Source organism: Cetorhinus maximus, chromosome 1 (assembly GCF_964194155.1).
Source record: "Cetorhinus maximus chromosome 1, sCetMax3.hap1.1, whole genome shotgun sequence".
In the NCBI taxonomy this organism is placed as follows: Eukaryota; Metazoa; Chordata; class Chondrichthyes; order Lamniformes; family Cetorhinidae; genus Cetorhinus; species Cetorhinus maximus.
The window spans coordinates 66963752-66976616 of NC_135879.1; the positions used below are offsets into that span (position 1 = coordinate 66963752).

Below are 12865 nucleotides of genomic sequence, written 5' to 3' on the forward strand. Positions count from 1 at the left end.
GATCTAAGCGTCACATGAATGTAGTCTGCACCTGTGGAAAACCTGAAATCTGAGCAAACCCCAGCGCTCTTGCTTCCTGGCTTTCCTGATCCCGAGCAAAATGCACTAAGTTCTGTGCCTTTGCAAAAATGGCCTCCGTGACCTCCTGGATACACTTGTGCATGGAGGCTTGCGAAATCCCACAGAGGTCACCTGTGGAGCCCTGGAAGGAGCCACTGGCATAAAAATTGAGCGCCGCAGTGAATTTCACAGCCACTGCCAGTCGATGCCCTCTGTGTCCCCGTGATGCCAAATCCTGCAGCCAGTGGCATTTGCGACTGACCAGTTCCCTAGACATGCACAGTCTTCGGTATCACTGGTTATCAGTCATCTGCAGGAATGACAGGTATCATCTATAAACCCTGGGTCTAGCGAGTGGTGAGTGGTGACTCGTAGTGGACCTTCAGCTGCGTGCACAGCAGGCCCTGTCGCCCCTTTATGTTGAGGGAGATGTTCCTCCCTTTGCTGACCCAGGCACCTCTACCGCTTTCTTCTTTTACTTCTCTGGTCCCTGTAAACCATGAGGCATACCGTTAAATCACTCCAAAAGGCTCCATGATCCTGATATTCTCCTGCAGGATCAAAGAGAGAGGCATGTGGGTTAACATATGTGTCCTAAGAACCTCTCTTGTTTAAGTCTGAAGGCCCCTTTACATATGGATAGCCAATGTGTAGTGTGCTCATTGGCTGTCTGAAACCCTACCCACCTCCGCCCCACTCCATTTGACCGATTAGCAGCAGCTTTGCCCATTGGACTGCATGCTGTGCTCTCAATTCAGGTGCAGGCATTCTCCTAACCCGCACTGCAAGGCTGCACTATTAACTTGAATTATAATGGATACTGGCCCAAACCTTAATAAAGACATTGCAAGGGCTGTGAACGCCTCCACCAGTGACTGTTCCATGACCACCTTTCACAAGGGGCTTCTACAACTTGCCCAGACGACCAATTGATCTGCTGTGTCCTAAAATGTACATTAGTTTGCAGTCTGCACCCGAGGGGTGAAAGGCTCTGGAGCATTTGGTGGCACTTTCACGCTTTTGCATGGCTTGAGTGGGTAGAAAATCTTATGGGCCTCAGCTGCTGAAGAATGCTCACTTTGGACAAGCTTTTCCAAGTGCGTGGTCACTTCCTTCATCCCTCCTCCCCCCACTCTCCCTGGCATGTGCTTGAGTCTTTCCTTCAGTCTGTGCTGCCTTGACTCGCCCAGTCCTCCCTGGCCTCACCCCACTGGAGCCCTCACCCTGGCACTGCACTGAAAGCCAACCAGGAAAAAGCAACTTGTTTGTGCCCACTGCAAATGCACAGGGCATCACCCTTGAAGTTCTACGGCGATGCTCGCGAGTACTGCACAAGGTTGTGAGCACCCATCTCAAAGTTCAGCTCACCAGGTGCACCCCTTTTAAAGGCAGTTGTGAAGCACGCCGTTCTGAAGTCACACCAATTTGGGTGGTAAATTTGATGTTGTGGGGGTGATTCTGGCAAGCCGTGCTTATAGTTAGATGCAAATGTATTAAAATGGTGTTCCCGACGTGCGGCAGCGGGAAACGCAGCCTGCCATTGATGGGTGAAGCGGATGATCGCAATCTGGTTTCACAACAGCCTAAAACCAATTTTTGGCCTGTTGCACCCCCCCCCCCCCCCCCCCCTTCCACCAGTCATGATGCTTGATGCCAATGGGGCTGGAAAATTCCAGCCAATGTTTTGAATTTTGCAAGCACAGTCTGGTTGGGTATGATTTGTACTCTGCCTGTTGCGAACAGCCAAAGGAACGTGCTGTTTGATATGATCCACCAATCCTTGGGACATATGGCCTACATATCTGACATCACATTGGCACTGAAATTCGTATACCACATTACTTATTTGCGGTCGACAGACCGTCTTTTTGGCTTGACAACAGCATCCTGAGAGTGGAGAATACAACTCGTGTTGCTACTGCATAGTAGCAGCGTGAAACAGCTAGCTTCACCTGTTGCTCAAATTGTTGAGATACCTTATCCTCCCAGGGTAATCTGAGTTAGACTGGGCACTTTTCAGGACTCAAAGTGGCAGCCTTAGGCCCTTCATGAGTTTATGCAATATACAGTGAGCAGTGACCTGATCAGGGTAGCCATTATCCCACAGTATGGCTTTGATGCGCCCTATTCCATCATCAAGCTTGCACAGTAAGCAAATGGCTCAGACCCTATTCACAAGGTTGCTGATAAGGCCAATCTTTTGCTTGTGGAACTGTAAGAATACCAACGCATATATTGACCAGTGAAGGCAGCTTGCAGTAGATAGTAGTAGAGAACCCTTTGACAGATTTCTCAACTAGCACGTCGAGGAAAGGGACGTTGTTTGATTGCTCCATTTCAAAGGTGAATTTGAGTACAGGATTGAGCCCATTAAGACATGCCAGGAAATTCATTGAACTTAAGAACTCAGCAACTTGTGCAGTTGAATTCAGTTTTAATGACACCATGTATGCCCAAATAGATGGTGTTGCCATGGGATCCCCTCAAGGCCCAGCTCTCACAAACATCTTACTCGGTTTCCACGAGAAACATGCTTTCAATGGAGTGACACCTAACCTCCTACACCTTGCATTTTTCTGATAATATTTGAATCTTACGTGCAGCTGCAGATTCAAATATTATCAGAAAAATGCAAGGTGTAGGAGGTTAGGTGTCACTCCATTGAAGGCATGTTTCTCGTGGAAACTGAGTAAGATGTTTGTGAGAGCTGGGCCTTGAGGGGATCCCATGGCAACACCATCTATTTGGGCATACATGGTGTCATTAAAACTGAATTCAACTGCACAAGTTGCTGAGTTCTTAAGTTCAATGAATACGGAGTCAGACAATGGTGGCGTGTCTAGATCGCCATGATATAGTGACACAGTGCAAATGTCCCTGGCTTCCTTGAGCTATACATTGGTGAGTAGGCTAGCGGTGTCGATCAAGTACATGGACATGGCATTGCTATCGATATGTAAACCCTGTATGGTCTTCGTAAAGGTGAAGGAATCCTTCACTGTGCGTATGGAAAACTTGCTGAAAACTAGTTGTAGCAACTTGCCCAACCATTTGGCAAATTCATGTTGTGCATAATAACAATAGTAGAGATCTGATTTAGACTGATCACCTTTTGTACTGTACAATTCTACAATATCATGTTCATCCATTCTCATTGGACTGCTTTTCCTCTTGATTATACTTTGTCTTAACATTCCATCTTGTGCCTACAATTCCAGCTTCCCCACCTCTTTATTTATCCTATCAATGAAGACAGTGTTCTTGGATTCGTTAAGGTAAAACCTTTTCCTGACTTTAGAGCTGTCCTGTACAGAACTCTTCCCAATGCTCTAGAAATTTGGATCCTCCCATCAATACCATCTGAATAGGTCCATGCTGATTTTTCAACCTGCTTCTCCCGAACTTGGCCTGGTATGTGACATTGGGAGCAATCCTGAGATTACTATCCTCAAGGTCCGGCTTTTTAATTTAGCACCTAACTCCTCAAACTCCCTTTGCACCATCTGTCTTTCTTTTTGCAGCAGGATCTGATATGAATCACAACTTCAGGCTGTTAGATACTTTCTGGCATTGATGGTTTACATGTTGAGCTGGATCCAGCCTATGTTTGTACGGTTGAATGTGCCTTTATGTAGGTCATTCTGAATTCAATGATTTCATTCACAGAAGTTTTAAAAAAGCACAAAAAAACTCGCAGATGCGAGGTGAGAAAAAACTTTTTCACACAGCGAGTAGTTAGGGTTTGGAATGCACTGCCTGGAAGTGTGGTGGAGGTAGGTTCAATTGAGGCATTCAAGAGGGCATTGGATGATTATTTAAATAGAAACAATGTGTAGGGTTATGGGGAAAAGGCAGGAGATTGGCACTAAGTTAAAATGCTCAGAGAGCCGGCGCAGACACAATGGGCTGAATGGCCTCCTTCTACACTGTAACAATTCTGTGATTCTGTGACAGTAGATGGTTTGTGGGAGTTTTTGTCCCAGAGAGGTCTCCTCGCTGTCTGGGGAGCTGCTCAAATGGCATAATTTACACCATGCCCTGATAATAAATTTTGTCGTTCAAGATCCTTCCCTGCTCTCGATATCAATTTGGAGCTAACCAAAGTTAGGAAAGTTCAGTGCTACCCTGTTAATGTGGTGTATCTATCCTGATCACTTATTTATTATTAATAGCGGAGGATCATTCCATTATCAATGGATTTATTTAATTGGGAACAAGCTGTAGGTAACTTGGTGCTTTCAGTAATTAGTATTTCTTCCCCTTTGTGATTGTAAGACAACTGTGACCTTTCTCAAGTAGCTATTCTATCATGTTAGTCGAGACAATTTCACGTTGGCATTTTCAAGAAAAGGGTCTTCCTTTTCTAAAATAACGTTGGCTGCTCTGGTTGAAGGTATTATTACAAAGAAACACTTCTATCCTCCACGCTTCTATCCTCCACCATTAATTCAATTTTTTTTTCACTTATTTGCCTTTTAATGGTACTGCAGCTCCCTTGGGGGGCGACTGGATGATTTCCCCTCTGCCCCTCCTCTCCCTCCTTCGTCACCCTCCCCTCCTCCCTCAAACAATTCAAACTCAGGCCTATCAAAGGTGGATTTGAAGGCTTTCAGTTACCAATTAGAATTCCTAATTATAAACAAATATTTTGTTTTGTTTTGTACAGCGCCAGGTCTAACTGGAATTGTTGGAGGAAGACCCAAGGTGTAAGTATGCCACTTGGCAAATATGTAAATATGATTAGTTCAGACATGAAATTCATTACACAAATGTATGCAGCTAACATTTTAATACATATTGGGATTAAAAAATAGTACTATTAAAGAGCAAATCTTTTGACTGCATAACAGTAAACATTTTCATCAGATCACAAATGTCTGTGAATTGTACTTGTAATTTTTTTTAAGCTTTAAACCCCAATCATTAAAACAAGAGTGCCCATATTTGAGATTTCTGAGATGCATTATAATTGAATCCCAGAATAGGTAACTCTTTGTATGCCTAGTTCAGAGCAGGTTTGCTCGACTGATTCCTGGAATGAGGGGGTTATCGGATGAGGAAAGGTTGGACAGATTGGGTCTGTATCTTTTGGAGTTTAGAAGAATGAGAGATGATCTTATTGAAACATATGCGATCCTGAGGGGACTTGACAGGGTGGATGATCCCCCTTTTGGGAGAGTCTAGAACTAGAGGATTATTTAAAAATAAGGGGTCTCCTATTTAAGATGGAGATAAGGAGAATTTTTTTCTCAGAGGGTCATGTGTCTGTGGAACTCTGTTCCCCAGAGAGTGGTGGAGGCAGAGTCATTGAATATTTTTAAGGCTGAATTAGACAGATTCTTGACGAACAAGGGAGTCAAAAGATATGGGAGTAGGAAGGAAAGTGGAGTTGAGGCTGCAATCAGATTAGCCATGATCTTATTGAATGGTGGAGCAGACTTGAGGGGAATGGCCTACTCCTGCTCCTACTTTATATGTTCGTATGTAGACGATGTCGCCGAGAAGCAGCATGTACATGAGAACAGGAGAGGGCCAAGGATAGATCCTTGGAAGCACAGAGATAACGGGCAAGATTTTCTGGCCCCGCCCACCAACAGGATTGTCCAATCCAGCCGAAAGTCAATTGACTATTGGCTGGGCTGCCGAATCTCCTGCAGTGGATCCCATCACAATGGGGCCAGAAAATCCCAGCCAATGTTGCAGGAGCAGAAGAGAAGCCACTAATGGTACTTCTCTGGCTACAATTAAATAGGTAAGAATGGAATCAGACGAGTGCAGTCCCACTCAGTTGGATGACTATGGAGACGCAATGGAGGAGATGGTGTAGTCAACCATGTCAAAGGCTGCAGATAGGATGAGGAGGGATAGTTTACCTTTGTCACAGTCACATAGGATGTAATTTGTGACTTTGATGAGAGCCATTTGGTACTGTGACAGGGGCAGAATCCTGATTGGAGAGGTTCAAACATGGAGCCCTGGTAAAGTGGGCATGGATTTGGGAGGTGACAACATGTTCAAGGACTTTGGAGAAAAGAGGAAGATTGGAGATGGGGTGGTAATTTGCAAAGACAGTGGGGTCAAGGCTTGGTTTCTTGGGGAGAGGGGTGATGAGGGCAAATTTGAAGAATGGGGGAACAATACCTGAAGAGAGAGAATCATTAACAATATCAGTTAATATGGGAGCCAGGAAGGGAAGTCAGGTTGTTAGCAATTTAGTGGGAATAGGATCGAGGTAGCTTGAGTTTGGTCTCATGGATAAGATGAGCTCAGAGAGAGCATGAGGGAAGATGAGAGAGAAACTAGAGATCAGTGTGAATTCAGGGCTAGGGTGGAGAACTTTTTAGAGGATCTTTGGCCTAGTAGGCTAAAGGAGAGGAAGGAAAGGAAATGGCAGAGGCAGATGATCAAATGGTCTCAGCCTTGGAGACAAAGAGGTCCATGGGCTCCTTGCACATTGTTGGAGGTGAGGGCAGAAGAATCATGGGAGCAGGGTTTAAGAAACCGTTTCCAGTAGAGAAAGGAAGCCCTGGGTTACTTTTTGCATCACAGGGCAATCTTGAAATTTTTGCAAACAATCACAGGATTCAACATTGCTAAATTGTTCTGGCTAGATCTGGAGATGAATGGCTAATCAGTTGTCTGCCATTTCTGTTTAAGTCTGCGTCCATTGGACTTGAGGGAGAGGAGATGAGGATTGTCCTAGGAGGAATGGCCAGGGTGAGAGAGAGTAATGGTTTCACTGGGGGCTGTAACCTTAAATGTGGAGGTGAGGGTACGGAAGAGCAAATCAATAACTGCAGAAATGTTGTGCTGAATGACGGACCAAAGACTGGACTGTTGGAATTTTGAACTTGCAGTTGTAAATGAATTGGGGTAATACTTTTTCCAGGAGTGGGCACAGAAGGAAATAGAGTTGCGGTGAGGAAGTGATTTGATTATTTTTCTTGGTTTCATAATTTTAATTTGAAATATTCATATTGTATTGTTCTGCAGGTTTAAAAAAGAACAAAATCTTCTGTAAATTGTACTTTCATAATTTGGTATAAACCTTTATTCTCTTTATTTATTTGTAGGTCTCCTGTTCTGAAGCCATTCTTCTTTTTACATCCAAAACAGAATGTTACGGTATAGTAATAGTGTTAAACGTTTTAAAATACCAAGCCAAAGGAGAGGCTCCACAGAAAAGCATGTTGAGCCTACACTACCCAAATTCCATCTTGCCAAGTGAATTGTGTGTATAATTTGGGACCCTTTTTTCTATAAATTCTGATTTTACATACAATTTTGGATTATTTAAGCATCTAGCATGTTCAGTTCCAAGTCAGAAGATTGTGGGTTCAAGCCTTGATTCCCTGGCCTGACTGCACTCGATATTTTGGTACAATTCGCGCAAAATGGGTGTAACTGACACCAAGATTGGGGACTTTTAACTCATGGTTCCGTAATCTTTTGTCTTAGTTTTAAAAAAACATTGTGATAGAAGCACACAAAACTAGCCATGGCCCAGGATTGAATTCACTGCCATGGCTAGCCTCTGCTAATTGCGCACATCTGCGGCCCTTTGAGGAGGCTTCATAAATTAAGCTGATGTTTTTGGGCACAAGGACACTATTTATTTTTTATTTTATTTTTTAAATATTTATATTTTAAAAGCTTTTGAAAATGTATTTTTTGAATTTACTAAAAAATAACCACTGTGCTCCAAATAACTAGCAAGTGGTTCTGTATTTTTTAACTGGTTCTGTATATTGATTAAAAGTCATTTCCAGTCATTTAAAATTGGCTTACTTACAGTAGTGCATTGAAACTGCTTATTCTTTGTGATAAATAAATTTTTGGCTGTATTAGTCAAACTGTACCACTATTAAATATATCAAATAATTTTTTTAAAGCAAAATCCTTGTTTTTAAAAAAATATATTTTAAAATGCTGCCCAGCTGTGCTGGTTTATGGCAGATTTTGCATTTGCTGATAATGCAAATATGCTTGAGCAGAAACCCAAAAACAAAAATTATGCAAAACAGCTGCAAATTTGGGAACAATGTTTCATAAGTTGCTCCCAAAGCAGTAACTCTACCCCTTTATATTTGCCAGTAAATATTTAAATTGTTAGCTACAGGACTTGCTTCAATGTAAGCCCCTTTTATGTCAATTGGTACTCTTCATCTTGCCCCATGCAGTATTTGATCCCCACACTTGGGTTTCCCTCTTAATTTGTTCTCAACACAGGATTTTGTGCCTTTTGCCCAAAAGTTGAATTGGTTAATTGACCTTCATAAAGCTTTCAAATAACATTCTAGGATGTACGTAAGTTATTTAAGTTAACATTACTTTTTTGGAAATTAACTATTTTGTCTATTGAAGTTTTTGTTTGTTTGTTGTCATCCACGTCACGTGGTTCTTGAGCACTTCAAAGATATGCATAATTTGCTACCTTGCCTTTCTAGTCACAAGGTGAGAATCCACTCATATATCATTAATGATGCATGATTTGCTAATTGGTTCCTTATTCTTTAAATGGCATTATTGTCAAGCTTAACTCTCACCTCACTAACCCCACTGAACCAAATCTGTCAGATGAGGGATACTCATTTTAAATGTACACCAATCTTTTTGCTTATATGAGGAACCAACAGGACAATTTAGTTTCTAGCATTCTCACTGAGCTCACTTTCTAAATGGAAGGCCACAAGAAGATTTAAGTTCAAATAGAAAACTACAGGAGTGTATTCGAGGCCAAACAACAGTTCAAACCTGCATAATATTAGGCAGCTAGATTATTACTGAGATGTCCTCTGTTACAAATTCATATTCTAAAATGCTGAAGGGGTCTGAGTTTGCAATCTCTTGGAAACTTGGATAAACCCATCCTATACTGAGGCACAAGTGCACTGGTGTAGGTTGACATCACCAGATAAGAAATTATGTGGCTTGCTTTTAAATAAAATAATGCTATACATCACTTTGGGCCTGCTTCATGTACTATTCCTAAATATGTTTTATTACAAATTATGTGGAAGATGTGAAATCACTGTCAATAATTTTTCCAGTTCTGTTAAATGTATTTGGCATTAAATAACTTAATTCTATGAAGGAATCAATTAGGGCTTGTATGAGAGAAAAACATCAGGCATTGTTTGGTTACTCTGGTGAGGCAAGTCATTTTAAATGCTTGGTTACACTTATCATATTGAAAGAAGTACTTTCCAAGCTAAATTGAGTAAAAAAAAAACGTTGGAATTATGTAACAAGTTGTTCAAAGCAGGATAGAGTTATAGTGACAAACAATGATGTATACCAGGAAAATACAATTAGGGAGCTTCTAATAAATAATGACATCCGATAATCATAGAACAGTACAGCACAGAGAGGCCATTCAATCCACTGTGTCTGCACTAGCTTTTATCAAGAGCAATCTTTCCTTATATCAGAGCGGTTTTTTCTCCTTCAATTATTTATCCGATTCCCCTTTGAAAGTTGTTATTGAATCTGTATCCACCACACTATCAGGCAGTGTATTCCAGATCCTAAGCACTCATTCGGTGAGAAAGTTTCTCCTCATGTTGCCTCTGGTTCTTTTGCCAATCACCTTAAGTCTTCTCTCTAATTATCAACCTTTCAGGCATGGATAATAGGTTATCTTTATTTACTCTATGTAAACCCTTCATTATTTTAAACACCTCTATCAAATCTCCTGTTAACCTCCCCTACTCTGGGGAGAACAAGTCCAGCTTCTCCAGTCTATCAACGTAAGTGTAATTCCTCATTCCTGGAACAAATCTAGTAAATCTCCTCTGTACCCTCTCAAAAGACTTCTTGCTCTTCCTAAGGTGTGATACCCAGAATTGGACACGATGCACCAACTGGATCCAAACTAGTGGTTTATATAGATTTAGCATTACTTCCTAATTTTTATACCCAATGTCTCTATTTATAAAGCCCAGGATTACGTAAGCTTTACGAACTGCTTTGTTAACCTGTCCTGCACCTTCCAAAGTTTGTGCACAAACACCCACAGAACTCTTTTCTTGCACCCCCCTTTAAAATGATACCATTCACTCCACATTCTTCCAACCAAAATGTATCGCCTCACACTTTTCTGCATTGAGACTATTGGTAAAGCTAATTAATTTATTTTAAAGAGACAGTAACATTTGCAAGCCTCTCAACTTGAACACTTAACTCTTTCTTAGCCTGAAAGAGACATAAGACTGTTCATACCATAATCGGCCTCTATGCTACAGCAACACTTCAGCGTGCAATAAAAAATCTACTGCAAAAAAAATGATAAATGGTGGCTGCCAGTCTGCAATTCCTTGACCTGCACTCCTTGTGGGCAGTGCTGAGGAGTATCAGTTGGAAAATCAAACTCTAAGCATCTTCAGTGTATTATCATTTAAACACCATCTAACATCACATATTGTTATAACTGATAAAATTATCTTTTTGCAGATTGATATATTTCTGAATGGAAAGCATGTAGAAATGTTTAAAGAAGACTTTAACTATCCACCTTCACCTGCTTTAGAGGAAAATATAGAAGAGGAAGAGGATGATCTAAAAGGTGTGTGGATAATGTTTTTTCTATGTTGCATCTCATGTTACACTAATATAGAGGGGGGAGAGAGTGGGAGACTGGTGGGGTGAGGTGGGGAAAGGATTTGGCGGGGAGCCGGAAGCTGGTGGTGGGGTGATGGGGGAGGTGGAATGGTAGGCCGATGGGGGGCTGGGGTGGGGGCCGGAGGCCAGTGGTAGGGGAGAGGGGATGCTAGAGGCTGGTGTGGGGGGGAGTGGGAGGCTAGCAGGGGAGGGAGTGGCCAGAGGCTGGCGGTGGGGGCGCGGTAGCAGGAGGCCGGCATTGTAGGTAGGGGGAATGGGAGGCTGGCAGGGAGAGAGAGTCGGGGGGAAACAGAAGGCCAGCAGCGGGTGAGGAGCAGGAGGTTGGCATATGGAGTGGATGGGAATGGGAGGCCAGTGGGGGGAGAGAGTGAGAGGCCAGGATTGGGAGGGAGAAGAGCAGGAGGCTATTGGGGTTGAGGAGCGGTAAGCTTGCGTTGGACGTGGGGAGAGAGGCCAGGATTGTGCATGGGAGGGGAACAGGAAGCTAGTGGGGAGAGAGCGGGAGGCCGGGGCGGGTGTGAGATAGGAAGAGAGCAGGAGGCCAGCAGTGGGGCCGGAGAGCGGGACTCCAGCGGGGATGGGAGAGAGAGCCAGAGGCCGGCAGGGGGAGAGCTAAGCAAATATGAGTTCATTATATAAAATTGCTCAAAAGCTGGTGCTAATTGGCAAACTTATTCACGAGGCCAAAAGAATAGCTGTGTAGGAAGTGAAAATGTCACACTAATGTAGCATAAATGTCCTTCATAGGCTAGAATATCAGAATAGAAGACAACTTGTTCTTCATTTAACCCTGACCGCACCTAATCTTTGCCCAGAGTTCAGTTAATGTACATCGGAAATAATTTGTTCTGTGAAACACTTTAGGAGATTTTGACCAAATAAAGGGTTATATAAATGCAAATATTTGTATCAATATAGGACAGAAAGAAAACACCTTTCTCTGTTGTGCAATGGAGTGGGAGGCATAGCAGCAGTGTATTGCAAATTATTTTTTTTTCTTTGCCTAATGATAAAACCAGGATATATCTTTGAATCATCAAAGTTACAGCACTAATTGGGAGAACTCCTGGAGAAAATCTTGTTGTAGGGTGTTGGATACAGTTCAGTAGGTCCTAATGAAATCTTTGTAGTCTTAAGTAGGTTAACTCTATGTATTGGAGTTCTTTGAAGGAGTCACATGTGCTGTGGATAAAGGGGAACCAGTGGATGTACTGTACTTAGATTTCCAGAAAGCATTTGATAAAATGCCACATCAAAGTTCATTGCAGAAAATAAAAGCTCATGGCGTAGTGGTTAACATATTGGCATGAGAGAAGATTGGCTAGCTAACAGGAAGCAGAGTTGACATAAATGGGTCTTTTTCTGGTTGGCAGGATGTAACGAGTGGTGTACCACAGGGATCAGTACTGGGGCCTCAACTCTTTACAACTTATATAAAGGACTTTGACGAAGGGACCGAAGGAATGGTTGCTAAATTTGCTGATGACACAAAGATAAGTAGGAAAGTAAATTGTGAAGAGGACTTAAGAAGGCTACAAAGTGACATGGATAGGTTAAGTGAGTGGGCAAAGATCTGGCAAATATAATGTGGGCAAATGTGAAGTCGTTCATTTTGGAAGGAAGAATAAAAAAGAAACTTATTATCTAAATGGTGGGAGATTGCAGAGCTCTGAGATTCAGAGGGATCTGGGTGTCCTAATGCATAAATCACAAAAGGCTTGTATGAGTGTACAGCAGGTAACCAGGAAATCTAATAGAATGTTGTCATTTATTCTGAGGAGAATTGATTACAAAAGTAGGGAGGTTATGCTTCAGTTGTACAGGGCATTGGTGGGACCACATCTGGAGTATTGTGTACAGTACTGGTCTCCTTACTTAAAGAAAGATGTAAATGCGTTAGAAACAGTTCAAAGAATGTTCACTAGACTAATACCAGGAATGGGTAGGTTGTCTTATAAGGAAAGGCTGGACAGGTTAGGCTTGTATCCACTGGAATTTGGAAGAGTAAGAGATGACTTAATTGAAACCGTTAAAATCCTTAGGAGTCTTCACAGGGTGGATGTGGAGAGGATATTTCCTCTTGTGGAAGGATCTAGAACTAGAGGTTACTGTTTAAAAATAAGGGGTCACTCACTTAAGATAGAGATTAGGAGAAATTTTTTCTCTCAGAGGGATGTGAGTCATT

General features: G+C 42.2%; 1 protein-coding gene across 1 annotated transcript in view; it reads left to right on the forward strand.

The window, feature by feature from the left end:
• Window positions 1-12865, forward strand: part of LOC144680621 (uncharacterized) — a 188906-nt gene that overhangs the window by 137616 nt on the left and 38425 nt on the right. The window contains exons 14-16 of the mRNA XM_078542247.1: window positions 4727-4766; window positions 7134-7185; window positions 10513-10624. Of these exons, the coding sequence (XP_078398373.1) occupies window positions 4727-4766; window positions 7134-7185; window positions 10513-10624 (204 nt within the window). The remainder of the gene's footprint in view (window positions 1-4726; window positions 4767-7133; window positions 7186-10512; window positions 10625-12865) is intronic.